Here is a 22,244-nt window from a genome sequence, read left to right on the forward strand (position 1 = left end):
TATGAACAGTGTGTCAGGAATTATTTAATTGCCTGACAATTTCTCTTTAGTATCAGCCACAGTTCTGTCTTTCTGTCCCACTTTACTACAGCGAAGACACATTCCCACGCTGCGTGTTTGACTTTGTCTGGCTTCGTCAACCCACTGTTTACTCTACTGAATAATTCCTGTCGCCTGGTTTCAGCCTGTCTCTTTTGATCTGTTGGTATTCCTGACTGAATCCTCATTTGCACTGGCATTATATAAGTGGAAATTATATGACAGGTGCTGTCAATTTAGGTTGATTTGAGATTTATAGATCAAAGGTGTGTAAGTTACAAATGGGAGTCTTAGAACCTCCTTGAGCACATTATTTTCAGGTTCAAGTAGAAAAAAGAACAGTTTTATGAATGAGGCACCTGGTCTGACAGAAACAGAAAAATGAATGTAGTTTTGTACACTGACATCAAAAAAATTGAGTTTTATGATGTGTGTGAGGATGTACTTTCCCTCGACTGATGTCTGGAGGGCACACAGCATAAGAGATGAACCCGCTGGACGTCAATACACAGATTAGTAGTTTCACTTCAAGTAATACCACTGCGGTATTCATTGATTTCATTGATATTAAACTGCCATACTAGTTTGACACAATAGGATGTTAACGGTTGTATACTATATGGAATTTTGCACATTAATGTGGCAGTAACAATTATATGCTAAATATATGGTGTAGTAACGACAACCAAAGTAGAAAGTCAATTCATGCTCCCTGTGTGCATCTGTTGTTTGTTTCGGGAGTCGGTTGACATGTTAGCGTGAAACTGTGAACCTTCATGTGTTTAAAATAAGACTTAGATAGTGACCTATCAAACAGCATGGATGAAACAGCACAGTGCAGTTTGAAGTGTTCGGCTGAAGACATTTACATTCAAACCATTAAACATTAGCAATCAAAGGCATATTTTACGTTATGTTTAAGGTAACTTGTGTTGTAGCTAACAAACTCATTAAATTAGCATGGATTTGGGTCCCTCCTCAGCAGATAGAAGAAATAGCTTGTTACCAAACTTAATGTGTTACTAATATACAGGAGGAAAAACACTGTTCAGAGAACATTTAGTTCTATCTAATTCAGTGAATAAAGGATGTATTGTTACAAAGCCAGAGTGGGTGATTGTTGAAACACTGCAAAAACTAACAGTATTTTTGAGTTTTATTTTGTTTCTGAAAAGTATGAAGTCTGTTTTTGATGATCTGTGAGGTAAAATTAATGTCTAAACAAATGGAGTTAGGTTGTTTTGAGGAGATATAACGGCTGTTTCTGGTTGGCTGGGAGCCTCGTGCTCTAATGTGACCTGCTAACATGTGATCTGTTAGCAGTGAATATCGTATAGAACCTCAAAAACTGCTAGTGAAATGGTATGGCACAAGATATTACGTAAAATCTACCAATAACAACGGGAGTTAAAGATGTGGTTGGTACTCAGAGACTGAACTTTCATTCTTTCTGAGTTACAAAAACCAACTTACGTTAACCAACAATAACAAAAAAAAAAAAAAAAAGAAAAGAAAAATGTGCCTATAGTTTATGTGTCCTGGCAAGAAAGCAAAATTCAAAAAATTCAAAAAAATAAACTTAAAAAAAAGAGGCCAAATAATTTAAGAAAATATCCTTTGCAAAATCTTGACAATTGATATTGTACACAGACCACAGATACAGATGAGTTCAATAGGTACAGTATTCTGATATGTGACAAGCCAGAACAAGAAAATATTTGTAACAGCACAAGATATGGAGAAACTTAAACTTCAAAGAATTCCAAACATGAATATTCCTCTTTCACATTTTCAGCACACTGGCGTTTTTTTTGCTTCAGTTGCTGTAAAGCCTAAAAAAGTGCCGAGTCACAGAAACATGTGGCTAGCTTCTGAACGTAGTCCCCATCATGCATGGAACAACTGGGAGACTAACACTATTTCTCACCTGCATCTTCATTATGTGGTTAGTAAATCCAGTGTGCCTTAACAGATTCATTAAAGGATGACCCTCTCTTGGATAGAAACAAACATGCATTTTCTTAGTATCAGCCTCTCTTTGGAAGACCCAGATTTGTGTACATTTAAAACCATCTGCATTCCATTTTTAGTGGAAGGACCAACACCCTCCAACCCTCCTCCCTTTCCCCTGACACCTGGACAACATGAAAAAAAAACTTTCTTTCAAACGCAAAACAACCAATTCAAACAGCTTCCAACATTAAGTGAGTATGTTTTGGCCTGTTATGATTCAAATGATGTCACTGGAGGATTTTCTCTCGTGTGTCAGGTAGTTTGAGGGCCACCAGGCCTCCACACACAAGCGCAGTGAAAGACAGCAAAATGGGGACAGCTTTGGTGATGCCCACAAAGCTGCTGAAGATGGAGCTGCCGAGCACCGCTGCCAGCTTACACAGAGCGTTCAGCACGCCAAATGCTGTGGCCCTGAGAGACATATAAAGAGACTTTAGAAGACCACGCTGAAATCGAAACTCAAACTCTCCCTATCATGATTATCTTTAAAATTGACAGTTTTTGTCAGGTTTGTATATTAAATTTGTCCACTAAAGCAGAACTGTCCAGCCTAGTTGCTTTAATTCCTTGGGGATATAAACAAAGCTGTAACAATAGAGTGTGATACCTTTTAGAAGCAGGGTACAGTTCCACGGTCACCACGTCAATTCCATTCCATGCTGCTACGCTGACGCCACAGAACAGACACTGTAGGGCAATGATTGCTGATTGGCTGAAGCTCAGAAATAGGAAAAAGGTACAGCCCGCTGATATGAGCATGGATCCACCTGAGGAGATCACAAAATTCCTTTATTGAATCCTACAGCGTCTCACAAAAAAAGAAGCTGAAGCTAGTGTTTTCTACCAGTGAAAAAAAAAATGACAATTTAGGAATGCTGAAAATACTCAAACTGTAAAATAATGAGATACTTTCAACAATGTCAGACAAGTACAGTTGTTAAGACGTAGAGTTTTCTATTTCTTTTGACCTTTCATACACATAAATGGCATTTTAGTTCACTGAAAATTCCTTCCATGGTGAAAACTGTCAAAAACTCAGTTTTCAGTGTTTAAATGTGAATGGGAAGTCATTGTAGATTCTGTATGTCATACTTCAAAGTCATATTTATGAGAAAGTTAAGTAGTAACTGTGACCCTTTGAAGATAAAAAATGTCATGCATTTGATATTACTATCACAGTTATGATTAAACATTAGTATTTTTATATTGGATATTACTAAAATTCCATATAGTTTTGTCTTTTTGTAGGGAAATATTTGAAAAAAAAGGAAATATTTGAAATATTTTTCCATAAATAATGACAGTCATAATAGTTGTGTACTGCTCAATCATTTAGGCAGATTGTAAACATTTATAATTCTGTAATCACATAAACATGGAAACAAATGTATAGCTGTTTTGTTTTTTTTTTTGATTTAAGACAAAATGCACTAATCCTAAAAAGGATATTTCAACCCTAAAACTTTCCAGCCTGGTCTCAATGTGCAGACCCACATGAAGAACTATGGTGCCAACAAAAATGTATCTACACACAGACACATTCATGACATTGTAATATTGTGTTTGGAACATTATACATATGTATAAATAAAACATCAACAACCATGAGTAGAGTTAACAGAATTCTGAAAATCACCTATAATTCTGACCCTGCCAATCTTCTCCATGAAGAGAGCTGAGATGATGTTGCCTGGCAACACAGCCAGACTGCCCAGGAAACTGACCAAGTAAATAAGAACATCATTCTCCTCAAATGTATCCAGGTGGCAGCCATGTTTGTTGTGCTCAAAGGTAGTGTTCTCCATCTTACAGTCGACGAACTTCTCCTCCCACAGGTCTGCAGAGAACAAGAAGTCAATCAAATACTGAAGGTCACTTTTTGAGTTTTGGACCTGATTCAGTGAAACCTTTGTCAAAGGTTTTGTTGAACTGAAATTATATTGGGAAACGCTGTAATATCAGTTTAAGTATTTTTTTTTTTTTGCTGTCTCCACATTTTTTACCCACGTTGAACCACTTTTTAAAGGAAAGAATGGTCTGGTGCTTTGTAAAGGTCTTTCTAGAGACAGATTTTGCAAATTCACTTAGCCCATAATTAGGGGTGCAGCACAAAGTTGATATCTGTATATGTTTGTTTCACAAAATACTTATATTCACATCAGTATTTAGATTACACTGGGAGTGAGCTACAGTTTTACAGGAAGCTATTACAAACTGTCTAGTGTGCTTTACTGTGGACATTAAACTGTTACTCCTCATACATATCTGTAATTACTGTAAAAAAAATTCAGATGCTTTCCATAACCATTCAGAGTGCATTATTTTGTGCACACCCAAATAATTTAGTTCCCGAGTTACAAGAAGTATACAACATTCTATTAAGGAACCATTCATAAAGAGTTAATGAAATGGCTGTGGCCCTAACCCAGCACAGTCTTTCTGTACCCAGCATAATAATGCTCATCTACCTGCAGTATGAAGAGGTGAAGTGGACCCCTTCTGGTGGACCAACACAGTGTCTTATTTCATAAAAAATATGTACAGTAGTTAACTGCAAGGGACAATGTCTGAGACTATATTTGAATCTATCTACTGCCAGAAAGATTTGATTTGAACCAGCTGTTACTAGAATCATCAAAACCAACAGCTTATTTAATTAAGTTTTAACTAAATTGGCTAGATTCTCCAGGGCACTATTCCAGACCAGAAAGTAATTGTCCTGCCATTTAATTGGAAGTATCAAACTGATTAATTGAAAAACTAGCCATAAGGACAAACCAAGTATTCTTCTTAAAAGAAACATATCAGCGAATGTCCTTTTTAATACTACCCAAACAATTTCACGGTAATGGCTTATCACTGATATACACAGTATTCATGAATTATTTATTGAGTTCTTAGTCATAACAAATAAACCAGTTACAACGGTGCCTTATTAGAATGTTTTTGTTCTCAACTTTTTTTTTTGGAAAAGTATATTGCATCGTAAATATCAGCATAAGTGAATGAGAATGAATATTGTGGCTTTGCAATGCAGTGCTGTCAATATGACATGTATGATGGTGAAACATGTCATGTTTAATACTGAGTAGCATGGGAGCATTGCAAACATGTGTTTAACCTGTCTGGTTTTGAGTGGTTAAACATGTCAGGAACAATATTACATTTTGTTGTGTCTCCTCTCTTAAAAGGCGGTACAAAAACAGTGTCTGAGAATGATGGCTCAAATGGGGCCCACTTTTTCCCATGGAGCCTGAAAATGAACTCTAAAAGATTGGCATTTGTCCCTGTAAGTCAGTGCTTCTCAATTATTTTCTGTTGCGCCCCCCCCCAGCAAGTAGAAAACAATTCGCGCCCCCCCCCCCCCCCCCCCCACTGCGACTATAAATAATAGTAATAATAATAATATGTAATAATATGTAATAATATGTAATAATAGGATGCTAACAATTCTCGCTGGTTTACTGAAGTAGCATTCACAAAGCGGGATGATTGTTGGCAATATTCGGCACGTTTTGGCTGAAAAAACTCCAGCGGCTTATCAGCATGATTGGGATGTAATGTCTTCAAGTGGCGCCTTAATTTATTTCGCTTCATGCTGTCCGCTGCCAACATTTTTAGACAGTAAACACACCGGTCTTTCGTCTCCCACTGTAGTCACAGTGAAGCCAAGCGCTACATATGCTTGTCATATTTCCTCGTCTTAGCTTTCGGGTGAGTTACTTTTGTCTCATTATCTTCGTCTCTCTCCGCCTTTCTTCTCATCCCTGTTAAAAATGTCTTCATGTTGTCTCTTAAGGGTTCGTTTACTGCACTTCATATCGCCTGCTCGGTGCAAAAAAACCGCTACACCATAGAGCTAATACTCCCTGCGCACACTCTGACAATGAGAGCGCCACTGCCAACTACTGTAGTGGATGTGCAATTACACTTTATTCTAGTACGGCAAAAAAAGCATGTTCCCCAGGGTCACACGCGCCCCCCCTGGCATCGCACCTCGCCCCCCCAGGGGGGCGCGCCCCACTATTTGAGAAGCACTGCTGTAAGTGAAGCTGCTGATTTATCAAAACAAATATTTTTACATATATATTTAACCTGCATTTATTTTTATTTTCTAAACTGGAGTTGTAATTTCTTCTCCTCCAGCTGAACCTACCTGTGTTATAGAAGACAGTGGAACGGATGGTACAGTTCTCAAACACTATGTCTGTGGACTTGATGTCCTCAAAGCGACAGTCTTCAAACAGTGAGTCCTCAAACTTCACTGACTTCATCTCTATATTGATGAACCTATGGGTATGGGATGGGACACACAAACACAAACCAACAGACAAAGAAAACATGGACTCTCACTTCTATTGTTGTGGCAGCACAGAATCAGAATGGACAGAATGGGCTCAACTGTATTAGAGCCAGGATGGCCACTGTTGATAATGATGTTTTCCATTGTAATATCATATATTCAATGGAAGCCTTGCGTTAATTTGTCCATTCCATCTGTCATAGAAGTTAAATAATATACAGTAGTGTAACATACTGTATATCTGCACTGAATGCTTTTTAGTGCAGACGTGAACCCCAAGTTCCCAAGTTATCTCCCAGCTAAGCATTTTAAATATACCGTTTATAGTATTTGAGAGTGATAAAATAAAAGTGAAGCATTCAGAAACCTTACTAGGTTTACTGTAATTCAGTGTTGGTTTTTTTGTTTTGTTTTTTCTGGGTTTTTTTGTTGTTGTTGTTGTTGTTGTTCTGACCATTAGCATATGCACAAAATGATTGCCTGTAGGCATATAACTATATGTTATGTTTTATGGGTTCCAGGGTATGACAAAACAGAGCAAGCAAAACACAGTATCTGATAACAACATAACTGAGAATGAAATGATTGATAGGCCCAATGACACATATGGAAAGTGTGTCTCAACAGATGAGGCTGTGTCTGTCTATAACTGTAGTCATGTATTCATGCTGCTGACTTCCTCTCTGATGTCGATCCTGTTGTGCATAACTGATATAAGCTGATCATGTTTAAGCACACAGCAATATATAAAAAGGTACAGACATTTTAAGTCAACTCAAAGACAAGATCTCACAGAAAGATGCATTTGTAAACTTACTGACGATGGTTCTCAAAAAAAAAAAACCCAAAAAACCAAAAACAAAATCCTTCTCTAATACTCACTGAAAATTCACCATTTGTTATATTCTAAAACACGACCACACTGGCCGTGTTTTGACAAAAATAAAAATAAAAATAAAAACAGCCTGTAAAAAGATGATGAAAAGAACAACATTTTTCTAATTTCTATCATGAGTATGTCCTGTAGTGTTGTGCTTTGAGTTCCAGAAGGTAACAAGATGGCACTTACTTGTCACGAATGTATTCTCCTTCTTTATGGATCTGATTCTTTAAAGAAAAGTTAAAATGGAAGTTCTCCACTCGTTCTCGATAGAACACCTGAATGGAGACAAATCCATGAACTATAAATTAGTTGACATGTAAATCTCACCAAAAGCAGGATAAAAGTGATCTGTCTTGCTATGAGTTACATGAATTGTTGTTCACCTCACCTTGACCTTTAACTCATACTCCTCTTGTTGAAGGTGTTTAATCATGTCAGGGAACCAAACAGAAAGGCCATAGAAACTGTGACAGAATGTAGATTGAGAGAAGAATGAATCAAGAGAAGCTCCATAAAAAAAACCCAAAAAACAAAATGTAGCCTCTTTATCAGAAAGGTAATTAGAGTCGTGTTCCATTGCTTTATGTTTTTGTTTTTTAAAGCCCTTGTTCTTTTGGGTCTCCCTTGTGGACCAGCAGCTTGAGACATCTACCAAACGATCAACCCACATACAGTTAGGTCCATATATTGGAACGAATATAACTTCTTCGCCATTTGGCCTTTCATGATGTGAGCAAACTGAGGACCTTCAGCTTTAATTCAAGGGGTTTGACAAAAGTGTAATTCCATTTAGGAATTACAGCCATTTTTATACACCCAACCCAATTTTTGGTGGCTCATAAATGATGGGACAAATGGCTTACAAACAGTTTCATGACCAGGTATGGTCTGTTCCCTTGTTAGGTCTTGACAAATCAAGCAGATAAAGGTCTGGAGTTGGTTCTGAGTGTTACATTTGCATTTAGCAGTTGTTCAGTAAAACATTCAACATGAGATCCAAAGGGGTGTCTATGCAATTGAAAGAGGCTACCACTGGGCTGAAGAAAATAAAAACAAAATAAACCCATGAGAGAGATAGCAAAACACTGGGAGCAGCCAAAATAACAGTTAGGGGCATTCTTAAAAAGAAGTAGAAGAAGAGTTAATTGCCAAGATTAGCAACATCAGATTGCCTAAAAAACCATGAAAGTCAACTGAAGTGGATGGCTGCAGAATTCTGTCAATGATGATGAAAAACCCACAACACTCACAACATCTAGCCAAGTCAAGAACGCCCTTGAGGAGGTAGGCATGTCATTGCCTCACTGGGTCTCTGGTGTTTATTGATGACTTGACTGCTCGTAAAAGTAGCAGTATGTATTCTGAAGTGTTTAGGACTATACTCTCTACTCCGATTCTGCTGCAAAAGTGATAGGATGCTTCATATTGCAAACGGATAATGACCCAAAGCATACAGCAAAGGCAACCCAAGACTTTCTCAAGGCAAAAAAATGGGATATTCTTCACTGGCCAAGTCAGTCACCTGATCTCAACCCAATAGAGCATGCTTTTCACAAACAAGACCGAAGGTAGAAAGAACAACAAACAAGCAGTTAAGCTAAAAGCAGCTGCAGTAAAGGCCTGGCAAAGTATCTCAAAAGAGGAAATTCAGTTTTTGGTCATGTCCATGGGTTCCAAACTTCTGGTAGTCATTGACTGCCAAGGATTTTCATCCAAGTATTTAAAACAGTCTTAGAGAGGCCAAATGCCAAAAAACATATTCTTGTCCCAATATGCAATATATGTACCTAAGTACAACACAGAAGGTTTTTGAGATAATTGTATTACAATCAAATTTATGAATATCGATGCAAACACAATTTACTTTATGAGCTGCAATCTGGTTTTCAGAAAATGTTCCACACCCACAATCACCTGTGGGGTACCCCAGGGTAGTGTGCTGATCCCTCTGCTCTTTTTGGTTTATATAAATAAAATGAAATCAGCTTGCATTAGTATTCTATTTCTATATTCAGATGACTCAGTCATATGTGTAAAACATAAAGATAAGGACAGTATAGAGAAAATAGTAACTGATAAACTAGGGAGATTAAAGACCTGGCTGGAAGACTACTACAAGGGCTGAATTACAAACAGAAACAGAAACTTCAAGAAGCACAAAACAAACTAGAGAGAATAATACTAGAAGCGGATCACAGGACATGTTGGCAGAAGCGGATCACAGGACATGTTGGCAGATCTCAGTTCCTTTGGCTTTGGAAGCTCCCAGTTGCGGATAGGGTATATCAAATACAACTTTGTATGGTCCACAGCACCTTAAATGGCAATACCCCTAGCCAGCTCAACAGTTACTGTCAGAAGCTAGAAGGAGTCCATAATCACAATATCAAAGCTAAGGTAGCAAATCTGAGCCTTTATAGGTTCAAAATAATGATGGGTAAAGGTTTCTTTTATCCATGCTGGTTATATGGAGTGGAACAAACTGACTCTTGCAAGAAAGGAGTTCCAGAGCCCACAAGCATTTAAGAAAACGGTCAAACAGAGGCTGCTGGATAAAATCGCAAGTTAAGGTAATGTTTTTTTAGTATACTGAAATTGGGTCAGTGGCGGTGCAGTGGTAAGGTGGCACTGCCGCCTCACAGTAAGATTGCTCTGGGTTCAAGTATTGGTCTGGGCCTTTCTGTGCAGAGTTTGCATGTTCTCTGTGCCTGCGTGGTTTTCTCCAGGTACTTTGGCTTTGTGCCACAGTCTCAAAAACACTAGGTTAATTAGCTACTCTACACTGTCCCTAGGTGGGAGTGTGTGATTGACTAGTGACCAGTCCATGGTGTACCCCACCCCTTGCTCATTGTAAGCTGGGATAGGTTCCAGCCCCCCTGACAACCCCGCACTGATAAGTGGTAAAGAAAATAGATGAATGGAAATTGGGTTTTTTAAAATATATATATCTATACATTACTGTTATTATTTGCTTTTTATTGGCGTATGTATCTGTAAATGGATGTGTTGTTGTTGTATTGCACTTTGGATGTGTATCAGCTGTCTTGATCTTATTGTGAAGAGCAATCTGCACCATGGAAATAACTCCTGGGCTTTGTCGTGCTATCTCTGTCGTTGTTACTACTGTCGTTGAATGTTGCCAAATAAACAAAACTGGAAAACAGACAAACAAAAAACATGTACTTGTGACATGCCTGTATTAAATTAGACCATGTTGCCACTTGGCACACCTCACATGATTTCTGTTACTCTACTGTTAGTCTAGTCTAGTTGATGATCTGACAGTGTAATACATGGCATTGTGTACTAACCTGAAAGCCATACAGAACCAAATAATGGCCATGAAGAGCGTAGCAAACCTCAGTTCTGCAGACAGAAGAGAAGCTACGTTCCTCAACACCTGGGACAAATAAGCACATACAGGGTGAATCGAGAACCGCATCCCTCTACATAAAGTGCTACAGGCTCCCTCTTAACCATATAAGAAATACCAAAATAATGGTATGTTTTACAGTTAAGCAGATTCCAAATTTACATATTCATTAATTCTAAAGAAATGTGACACCCTCTGGTCATAAACCATATTGTCATGGTTGTAATATTGTCTCATGGTTTCTAATTTAATAAATAAGAAAATGACTTCTGTTCCATTTTGAGTGTGTGACGGCTTACATCCAAAAGGTTGTGAATGTCAGTCGTGACACCAGTGGCATTTAGACATGAGGTTGCAAATTTGAGCCAACATGTTGCTAGCTCCATTCTGTCCACATACTGAGTGTGTACATACCAGTTTACAGAGCGTAAGAGAGCGTACAGCCCATCGCTGTACAGATGTTCCTGTAGCACTCTGAATCTCAATGAACTCATCCTCTGCTGTCTTAGGAGCCTTAATGTGAGTCACCTGAAAAGACAACATATTTTTTGTTTTTTGTCTAGGAGGATTCTCATGAACATAACTGAAATGAGCTTTTGTCTGCAAATTTGCACCTTAAAAGTACAAAATATAAAGTGGTATAAAGCAGCATAAATTAGAAATACTCAGGGAAAGTACCAGAAACTTAAAACTGTAATTGTGAAAGATGTCAGGTTATAAGAAGGAATATAATTGGATGTTATTAATCATTTGATAAAACAGTTAACTGTGGTTATCTGTGGTTCAGCAGATCACAGAGTCTGTAGTTGACAACTTTGACACCAGTTTACATATAAGCAATATTGTAGCACAGAAGATCCATGCACAACACTAAATAGTGCCTAGGGCCCTCTTCTTAGAATTTAAATCTGCATTCAAAACACCTCTCTGAAACTCTGAGCTCTTAACGGCAAAGTTGTTTCAAATGGAGGTTAGTGGTACCATTAATTTCTTAAAATTAGAGTACAGAACTTCTATTGCAGCACCAGATTGTGTGAGCTCACCTCTACTTTTGAGATTTTGTACGGGCAATTGTAAAACTGATATTCCAAGTACATTTTCTCTGATGTTTTAGGCAGATACCACACTGCTGTCAGTGAAGGTGATCCTAGTTTTCATTGATAATATATGGACAGATTTGAAAATTTGCTTAATCCAAAATAGAAACAACAAAGAATTTTTGGTCTTCCAGTGAACTTTAATTCTCCACCGATCTCAGTGTCTTGTATCATATATTTTCAACTGAAAGCACCAGGAGCAAAAAAGGGGGAGCATGCTGTATGGACATGGGTCCTTAGAGATGCTATTGAATTATGTTATCTTTGGAGAGAGTCACGCTAACCTTTCCCCTGTTTTCAGTCTTTAGTCTAAGTCCCCTTACTGTAACCTCACAGGAAGTAGACAGATATGCTCAGTCTTCTCAGTATCAGCTCATGCAAGAAAGTCAATGAATTTCTTGACTTTTGTGAGAAAAAAAGGTAAAATTAGACCGACCAAATTAGGATCCTTAAATGACACCTACCACTTCTCCCTCACTTAAAAATTCAAAATGCATGAATATGGAAATATTTTTCATTTCTCAAGTTTAACTGCTGGAGAGAAGATATCTGCTTCTTCACCATTAAGTGAATTTTCAGTGTGTGCTCACTGGTGGCTTTAAGTTTTCACGTCACACTAAGCTAAATATTGGAGCAGGCTTGGCTACCAGAAGACAATGTCACAAACCGCTCTTAAGCCCGCCACTTAAATTCAGATTTTCAGTGAGCACAAAAGTGAAAACAGACTTATATTGTCCTACTCTGCACATACACCAGTCCACACAGTGAAGATCAAACCATTCAACTGTAGGACTTTTATACTACCATTGAATGCCTATTGGTTAACTACTCACAGTGAAGACTTTTTCTGGCTGTCCCTTGGCCCTCCAGTTGGTGTCATGGACCTGCTTCAGGATCATCCACGCCTCATCATGCTTTGCGTTCTGCTCAACATACACACAGACAGAAAAAAACATGCATACAAGAATGTACACGCTAGTGTAAAAACAATCTTGTAGTACTGAAAAGAAAACATTGCAACTAAATAGCAGTTTCATCCCCATAAACACATAGCAGTTTGTTTCTAGGTATTGTTTTCTAAGAGTCCTGTTCTTATTCTACATGCACCCATCTGACTCCACTCTCTAACCACCATCAACTTAGAAGCAGTGATCACTGAGGTTTATGTATGCAAAGCATATGGTTCACTCCAAAGGTTAAAGCAGTGCAATGTAATGCATTATTGGTTTGTACATCATGAAGGCCCTGTGCTCCTAGTTGGAATCACAAGTAATTTAACTGTCTTTTACATCATTTGGTGAGGATGGTTCAGGTTTAATGAAACCCACAGAACCATTCAAACAGTGAACTGCTTGTCTGCAAATTGCTACAGTAGAAGTCCAGTGTAAACATGTCTGCAGTCACACCTCCAGGAGGAAACGGGGGCTCTCAGGCATGAAGGTGAGTCCAACCAGAGAGGCAATAGCAGGAAGAGCTGCAACCAGGACAAACACCCGCCAGCTGTGGAACTGGAACTCTGTGCCCATGCTGAACCCCCAGCCTGCATACACACACACACACACACACACAAAGTACTAGTAACAGCTAGAGCGAGAGGAGGTTTTCATGGTATAGAACATGAAGAACTGTGTCATAAGCTCTCTTGATGATCTATAATTGTATGTTTGTTAATTGTATTGTATGTGTAACCACACCCCTACACCTTCCATCCTCAACACCTTAGATCAGTTTGGCAGACTAAAGGGATATAAATGAATTTGAATAAATTTAACAATTTTATTAAAAGCAAAGCTGGTTGCACTACATAATTTAAATACAGGGTCAATATACTCTTTTTACTCTTTTTTCCTGAGAAACGACAACTTTCTTACTGCCTCCTCAAATGCTAGAAACTTTTCCTCTATTTACAACTCCAAATTCAAAGAAGCTGTGGTACTGCATAAAAAATAAAATAAATAAAACATACGTCAGTGGTTTGTAAATGCTTTTTGACCTATATTGACTGGAACACAGCACAAAGACAAGATATTTAATGTTTAAACTAATAAACTGTAAAATAAACTGAAAAAGAGGCACATGGAGAGAAATGAATTTTAGTTTTAGACAGTCTATATGGCAATGCATCAACGCACTGCATCGCACTGAAAGGGCACTGTAGAGGGCACTTTATCGGGTTTGTTGTGGTTTTTTTCCAACAATGGGAGCATTTATTGTTGCAGTGACTTGCATTGACCCACTTTCCTCACATGCAGCATTAAAGGAATGCTCTGTAGGGTTCTATCTTAAGTTCTTACCATATCTAGGTATGATTCCCCAAGCAGTGAATGAAGCATAGATCCCACCAATCATCCAGAACATACACAGCCAGGACAGGTGCTCTCCTCTCTTGTCCATCTGAAGGAACTCTGAGAAGTACGAGTACACGATCGGCACTGTGCCACCAATACTGAGAGCGGGGAGTGACAATGAGAAAATAAGAAAAGTAAGTGAATTATGATTACAGATAATAATTTAAAAATACAACCTCACAAAGAGTATTTACTAGTTTTTATAATTAGAGAAATAATTACAAAGAAAGAAGGAAGATATAGATTCAGATACAGAAAAAAAAACAAAAAGAAGTTGCATTAAAGCTGACCTCTTTGAGAGCACTGAACCATAAAAAGTAAATATGTTTTCTCATTATAAAAATATATCCATTAGATGATTGCTTGTGTTAAGATTAAGAAAAGTAAACCTGAAAATCAGAAAACAAAGTAAAGATATTTTAGTCGGATGAACGAAGGCTTTGCATCCTGTGTGACACACAAACTAGAACACAAAGTAGGTGCAGATTTGTTATGTGCAGAAGACAGGATATGCCCATAGTGTTGTGGTGCAAAGCGATTGTATATCACTTTCACTGTGCTGTGCTCAGTGTGTGACCTCATTTCTGAGTCAGCGTGGCTCCCTGTGGACTAGTGTTATTCTGAGACACAACACTCTGCTGTGTCACTGCAATGAAGCACTAAGCGCACTCAGCATATAGATTATGTGGAGCCAGATTTGTTCTATCATCTCCATATTAAAAAGCTGCATTAATGGCTGAAATCCTTTTATGATACTGATGAAGCCTTTAAAAGATCAGCTGACTAAAAATATTGTTATACATTAGTGCTATGAATGACAGCAAAAGGGAACACTAGTAACCCAAAATAAATCAGCAACCCAAAAAAAAAGCAAAAGCACACAATTCTGCAGGTTTATACCAGCTGTTTTTAAGGAATAAAATAGGAAAGATGATTCTTAGATGTTTTTAGACTGAAAAGATGTTTTACTTCTTAAACAGACTTATGCATAATTATTCTGATCTTTCTCAGTTATATCACTGGCAATGCTTTGAAACAACATTTAGACCAGCACGTAGGAATACAAAAAATGTTGTTATAAAGTTTTATAGACATGATTTATTTTCCTTGTGGTGTTTTCCTAACATTAAAAAGCGTCAGTGAAAAACTAAGGAGTGTGTGTGTTTGTAATTGTTACCCAATTCCAGAAAGCAGCCTGAAGAAAAGGAAGAAGCCATAGCCCTGGGCGAATGACGACAGGAAGGCAAAGATACAGTTTATAGCTAACGCCACAATCAGACAGCGCCGACGGCCAACTTTGTCTGCCAGGCCGCCCCACAAGAACGCTCCCACCATCATGCTCAGGAAGACCATCAGACCTGCACAAGAGAGGGACACGCAGAGACCGCCGGAAGAGAGTTTTGTTTTCTTTACGTCTCATTTGACTGAAGTGCGTTTTATGATGAGTTAAGAAGGCAATTAAGCTCATCTTAGTTCACCAAGAGAGAAAAACTTGAATTCAGAAGGTGCCCGGTTGTATTTACTATAGTTGTAATAGGGAAAAAGGTAAAAACATTTTCTTTTCTGTTTGTTTGGCTTACTTACAAGCTCTTTTAAACACTAAAAGAGCTTGTGAAACTTAGCAAACGTGCCACTAGCATACATCTGCTAGCTTGAACTCGGACTACTACCTGGAACTGTGAGCTAACTTCAGTAGATCTGTCCACAACACACTACACAAATATCTTAGTGTTTCCCTTTTCAGGTTGAATGTGCTACACCCACTCTCTGCTGTGTTTTCTGTTTGACCTGTCTAATAATTTCTAAATTATAAATGTATTCTGAATAAGTAGCATTGTGCAACCAATTTTTACATCAAGGAAACCAGAAGCAACCTGGTAAGAACCACTCAAGAACCGAATAAGCCGTGTCAGACATGTACTGACCAATCAGTTTTTGATGAAAATGTGATTCGAATCTCCAGATTTCTCGTTATACATCAAATCTAGCTTGTTTTACAAAAGCATAGCCATTTTATACAACCTCCAGAGTATTACAGTAGTATGTGATAGTTGTGGATAGTTAAGGAAAAATATGATATATTCAGAACAGCTATCATGTTTGGTGAGCCTTAAAATTAGAATTAGACCAATAACCACATGAGAACCCTAAACCCAACCAGCAGTCCTTATGACAGGACCGTGTGAACCATTGTCATTTTCTTTTGTCATCTTACCATTTTTCTTACACTTAGATTAGCTGTTGCACAATGAGCTCCCGTGGGAAAAAATACCTCACCTTTGTGATATAAGCACACTCAGTTCATTTTTTGGTAGACATTTTAAGATCTTGATAAGCACAGTTTTCTGCATACAATATTACAACTTCAGTATGTAGACTTTGTGACAAATAGCTATCAGTCCATAAAACCCCATTTACAAATGCTGTACAAAACATACATCATTTTAAATAAATGAAGACATTTATTATGATAAAATTCAATTCCTTTCCTTTCCTTATATTATATATATTTATTTTCAGACTGCGTCCCTGAAATATGGGGCATGGCTGAGATGCTGTACTGCTCTTTCCAAGGTCAGAGCAGAGAGTATCGATTCCTTTTTGTTTCTGCTGACTCAGAGCACAAACACAGTCTTGTAAAAAGAAAAATAAAAGCTGCTGCGAACTGAACAGAGGTGTTGTGGGCGAACGAAGGAAGTGTGAAACAAGGGTAGAACAAATGCAGAGAGGATGATAACGTAGGAGGAAGCAAACAGAACAGCCCCCACACCTTACCACCAAACTATGGAAATGTTAGTTTTGTTTTGTTTTGTGCATCATACACACATATATATACCGCCACAAAGTGGAATAACACACTTATGTATTTCAACGATTTCCATTGACACACATAAAGATGGCCAACGTGTCTCTACTTCCTCCCACCTTACAAAAGTGAGGCCAAAATGTCCCAGATATGAGTGCTGCCATCTTGTGCTGATGACATCATTTGGAGCCAGTGTCTGTGCAGTAGTGATAGTGAATCAAGTTAGTAAGCAGGCCTCATCTGTCCATCTGTAATGTTTTCATACCATCAAATAACTAATTATACCAAACTTATCAGAAAAAGTTGAATGCTTGAGAGAGGGGAGATAAGGAGAGAGTAGAGGTAAAGACAGGATAGGTAGAACTGAATAAATCTATTGCACCATGTATTCAATATCCATCCATCCATCCATGTTCTATACCGCTTATCCGTCAGGGTCACGGGGGAGCTGGAGCCTATCCCAGCTGACTACGGGCGAGAGGCGGGGTACACCCTGGACTGGTCCATGTATTCAATATTGGAGGGTACAATCATCCAGTTTATCTGTTTATTTCAGAAAATGATCTAGGTCAAGTCAGTTTCTTAGTTTCTTATGTCATTCCCAAGACAGAAAACAGTTAGCCACATTAAACACAGATTGTGTGTGTGTGTGTGTGTGTGTGTGTGTGTGTGTGTGTGTGTGTGTGTGTGTGTGTGTGTGTGTGGAGAGCCAGGCTTGAAATGAGATGGACAGACAGAAAAGAAAGAGGAAAAACCACAGAAAGCAGAAAGCATATCAGATAGATTCACCCTCTTATCTGGTGGGCAAATGGTAAAAAAAAAAGAAAAGAAAAGAAAAGCGAAAGCTAGACACAAAGTGTCCCGGATTTGTTGCCACTGCAGCAGAGTGTGGTGGTTACAGAAGAGGAGAGGTTTATGGAAGACTGCTGATCTTAAACATAAAGACTACTGCCCATCAGCAGTATCAGTTCAGTTTAGCGTAGCAGCTACTGCAGGTTCATGTCATTGTTTTCTCTACTCACCAGCAGAGGTCAATAAAGGTCCCTCAGTCCATACCAGCTGAAGGGAGCTGTGGCATAAAGCATGTCAAATCTCTTCTTTACTTCAACTGTAGAGGAGTGCGAGAACCATGATGCAGCACTCAGCTCTCTGCTTCTCCTTTTTCCTTGTCATTCTTTTCTTTTCTCTACTTCCCTTTTCTCCCCACCTCTCAGATTACTCTCACATTTCCCGTCTTCATTTTTTCTTACTTCTCCTTTTCTTTTTTGCATTCTTCATCTTATTCCTTGTATTCTGCTTTAACCTCCCCTTCCGTGTAATCACTTCTCATTTCTCCACACTTTCCTTCTTTTTCTCTGCATTTTTCCACTTCTGTCTTTTCACTCCTCCTCTCTCCTCATCTGTTTTCTCTTTTCCTCTGCTTTCCTCTTCACTTCCTGTTCTCTTATCTCTTTTAAACTCTCCTCTCTCCCTTTTCATCTCTGCTCTCCTTACCGCTGCTCACCCTCTGCCCTTCTTCTCGTCTCCTGTTCATGTGGTCCCTCTTATATTACATCTTACATTTGCAATACGCAGTATATATAAGTGCACCAACCCCCATCTATACTGCATTCTCCCCATTCAAGATCATTAATTCTTTAGGCATTTCTTCTATTCCTTCTATTGTTCAAATTCAATACTTCCTACAAATATTTCATATAAATAAAAAAAATCTCATAATATCTCTTCATGAGGTGTTTTCTTTCTCATGTATAATCACACTTTACCACTTTACCAGAAGACATACTGTATTTTTGCAAAATCACATTTGAAAAAATACATGATGTTTTCTATAGGACATATCCCTTTTCATCTTTTTGGTTTTAACAGACAACATCTCATTATCTGAGCTATACTCACTATATGAACCAGTTTGCAGACTTAAATACCCTTAATCTAAAGGTGACCATGCCTCGCTTTACGAAGAGAGACACTCTGCTTTGGATCCATCTGCCTGAAGGAGCAGAATCAGTCACTTCTTTTAAATTGCCTCTTAAAACCCTTTGTTAGACTTGCTTTTATGTCATGCGATCTTTCCAATCTTTTTGGTCTTCTTTCTGTTTGGCCTTACTGTTTGGCTTTCTGCTGTTGTATTGTTGTAATATCTGCTTTTGTTTTGTCTGTCAAAGCACTTTTTAAAAAAAAACAAAAACCCCTCTGTTTTAAAAATGGTATTCAAATAAAGTTATTGTGATAACTCACATTAATATACTCTTTCACATGAATGTTTTCCTGGCAAAGACCATGAAGGTCAAAATGGTGCATTTTTAATGTAGCTTACACTATTCCATGTGCAGATGTCCTTTCTCTTTCTTTCATACACTGGTTTTGTCTGATGGTTGCGGTTGGGTGTGGTCAGGAGTGTGTTTTGTTGCCCACGCACACACACACACACATATGCACTAGCCTTTCTCCCATGTGTAATTTTGGAACCTTTGCTTTGTTTTGTGGACCTGTATTTATTTATTTATTTTTGCCTGCTTCCTGTTGGGTTTTGCTTGCTTGTGTTAAACTGCCTTCTGGCTTTGCTTTACCTCATTTTGTGTCTTCATTTATCTTGTTAAATTAATGAACTATCCTGAAATACAGAACTATTTCCACTGTATGCATGTTTCAAATAAACATTCTTGCAGTTAAGGTAACTACTATAGAGAAAACTCATAATTTCACAAATTCTCAGATTATATTTGCATAAACTCAAATACTGCTTTGAGTTTTTTGCTAAAGCACTTGATATATTATTTGGTAGGCGGCCTCAGCAGTCCTGGATCCAAGTGATTGCATCTAATTTTAAGCATTGATCCATTTAAGTGAAAGATCACTCAGCTAATGAAGAATTCTTTGAATTTCTTTATGCAGAGAAACTCTGGAAAGCACGTTACAACATGTGTTTCCTTGTCAAACCCTCAGAAGAATATAGAGGCAGCTAAGACCAGCCAGAGAGAACTAATATACCACTACAACACTTCCCACATATAAATCACACTGTAAGCAACATTAAATCATTAAAGCCCTTACCCAACATTCCTTTCTCTGCATTGGACAGACACAAATCCTTTTCTGCAGACGGTAGAACGAACGCCACCACAAAACATTCGACTCCATCTGCCATCAGAGCCAGGCCCAGCACCATGAAGAGCGTCCACTGGAACTTCCCATGGCCGCAGTCCTCCATGATGTCTTCATATTGTTCAGACAACTCCTCTAGTTCAGACACTGCACTACCAGCAGCTCGAGTTTTAGCTCTGGCACACAAAAAGAGACATCAAGGAATGTGACTGTGTTTCACTCTGGAAAACAATCTTTGATCCTTTTCACATTGTGGTGAACATCTTAACTGAAAGATGTCTAGACTAGTGCTAATCTAGTTAGATCAAGGGATTATAAATCCTAAAAAGGGAAGATAACTTGAGATGAGGAATTAGAAGATTGGCATTGTTGAAAATCTTATCTCACCATTGTGCAAAATACTTGTGTAAACCCATGGCAAGGTTAAGAGGACAAACTGAAAAGAGCAACAGTATAGTGGCAAACCTGGGACTGCATTGCTGTTCCCTCCACCCCCCTTCAGTGTGACATAGAGAAGATGGAACCAAAACCAGACCCCATAAGTCCCAGAGCTGTCACTGCCTTCTTGGCAGTGTAAGCTGGTGTTTTGCAAAGGGTCAGCCTTCTTGGGCCGAATAGGTCTAACAGATAATATTACTGAAAGCTTTATTTGTTAAGTCAGTGTGATCTGTGAATTTTGGTTTCTGGCTAAATGGTGTATGTGGAATCAATTAGAAGAAACATACATGAGGCGTGTCAGTCACTGTGAACACCATCCCCGTGGTTATTATGTTTGTTTGTTAACAAAACTGAAAAAACTGGTGACTTGGTGTTCACTTTGAGACTGAATCAGACAAAAGTGAACGGAAACCAAAGCTGCATGGAAATTACTAAGCCCCATCCAGTAGAAAAGTGCAGAAAAATGTTCTTTGTGACTAAAACAGTATTACAGTATTATTTACCTTATTTGACTGTACTGACTTGGCTAGAAACCATGTTAGAAGGTTCAAGGGAAAATGTTTCCTGAAATGTGATGGGGCGCCCCAACTAAAAACTGTTTTTTAAAGGGATCACAACCCAAAAAGAACCACGGGTGTAAACTTCAACAAAGCAGTTTTATGAACTTACCAAACATATCCCAGTGTACTATAGGCTGTGTGAGGTTTAAGAAAAGGTTGGTATGAAGGCACTAAAAAAGGTGAGAGTGCAGTCTGTAGCCACACTGTTACCCATACTATATGGTTTCTGGTAGATTTACACAAGAACAAAAAGAACAAATGCACTGTGTCTCACCGTGCAGCTCTCTGTGCAGCCTTCACCTCATCGGGATGTGGTATGCCTTGATATTCTCCTTCGTACATCTGATCCTCTTCATCATGTCCTTCAGTCACATCACTTGCTGCATCCTCTTCCTGGGGAGGGTAGTCTGCCTGGTAACCATATCCATCATGGCCACCACCTTCTCCATAAGTGCCATAGCTATCACCCCCTCCTTGGTGATATACATTGTTTTGGTAGGGGTCAGCCATTTTGGCTCACTACACCTGCTAGGCTAATAGCTAATTTTAGAGCAAGGCCTGTGTTTCGCTTATTAATTATGTCTAGTCTGGTGTTATATTTCAGAAATAAGTGATAAAGATAACTCACAATTCAGTCTTTTAGATAAGTATGAAAGTTAATCAGCCTAAAAGTGCAAATTCAGAGTCACTGGTTTCCTTGACTGTATTCCTCTCAATAATAATGAAGTATTGTGTTAGCATCTAACATCACAACAATTCACTTATTGTTATGCAGCTATGATTTGCTTGGTAAGAGCAGATATTCTAAACATAATTTAGCTCAAGGTGGAGCTTCTGCGTCATGTAGTGTCTTGTGGTTGTATGTTGGTGCTGGCGTTGTCTCCAGAGTCCTCAGATCTTTCAATTTTCACTCCTGACAAAAGAAAAGCTCAGGTTAGTTTATTTTAATTTACTGTCTTGTTGCATAATTGTTGAATACATGAATACTTACAGATCTCAGTCATTGATTTTCCCCCTTTACGTCCTGTTTTCAGTGTTTTAACATGCTTAACCATACTGACCTTGATGTCAGACTGTTGCTGTACATTTATGTATTTTAAAGTTTGAGCATGTCTTTCTTTTTGTTGAACCACAAACAGAAGAGTATAACACACATGCACAAAATCTTATTCAAGCAAAGCAATGCCAGTTTGAAATGCTGTAAACATCTGTGAAGGCAGGTGGTCCTGGAAAAAGGGAAAAAGTTTAGGTCCATATTGAAGCCACCAGAGGTCAT

At 38.4% G+C, this 22,244-nt stretch overlaps 1 protein-coding gene across 1 annotated transcript; it reads right to left on the reverse strand.

Annotated features, from left to right (window-relative positions):
* Nucleotides 1-1,635: 1,635 nt before the first annotated feature.
* Nucleotides 1,636-21,877, reverse strand: LOC124062493 (synaptic vesicle glycoprotein 2B-like). Its single transcript, XM_046395288.1, has 14 exons — nt 21,243-21,877; nt 19,920-20,146; nt 15,234-15,414; nt 14,003-14,154; nt 13,115-13,248; nt 12,542-12,631; nt 11,026-11,139; nt 10,550-10,638; nt 7,627-7,702; nt 7,425-7,513; nt 6,209-6,342; nt 3,689-3,889; nt 2,660-2,819; nt 1,636-2,463 (listed from the first exon to the last, which is right to left on the reverse strand). Exons 1-14 carry the CDS (start codon nt 21,476-21,478, stop codon nt 2,280-2,282), a joined length of 2,067 nt encoding a protein of 688 aa, XP_046251244.1. The 5' UTR covers nt 21,479-21,877; the 3' UTR covers nt 1,636-2,279.
* Between the last annotated feature and the right edge of the window lie 367 nt (nt 21,878-22,244).

Source organism: Scatophagus argus, chromosome 7 (genome assembly GCF_020382885.2).
Source record: "Scatophagus argus isolate fScaArg1 chromosome 7, fScaArg1.pri, whole genome shotgun sequence".
NCBI lineage: Eukaryota > Metazoa > Chordata > Actinopteri > Scatophagidae > Scatophagus > Scatophagus argus.

Excerpts from the sequence above, each read along its gene's own strand:
- LOC124062493 (XM_046395288.1), bottom strand. The coding sequence starts at position 21,478 with ATGGCTGACCCCTACCAAAACAATGTATATCACCAAGGAGGGGGTGAT. Across the intron at positions 7,703-10,549 it reads TGGTTCTGTATGGCTTTCAG|TTTCTATGGCCTTTCTGTTT; the intron begins GTTAGTACACAA and ends ATTCTGTCACAG. Across the intron at positions 2,464-2,659 it reads CTGTACCCTGCTTCTAAAAG|GGCCACAGCATTTGGCGTGC; the intron begins GTATCACACTCT and ends TATGTCTCTCAG.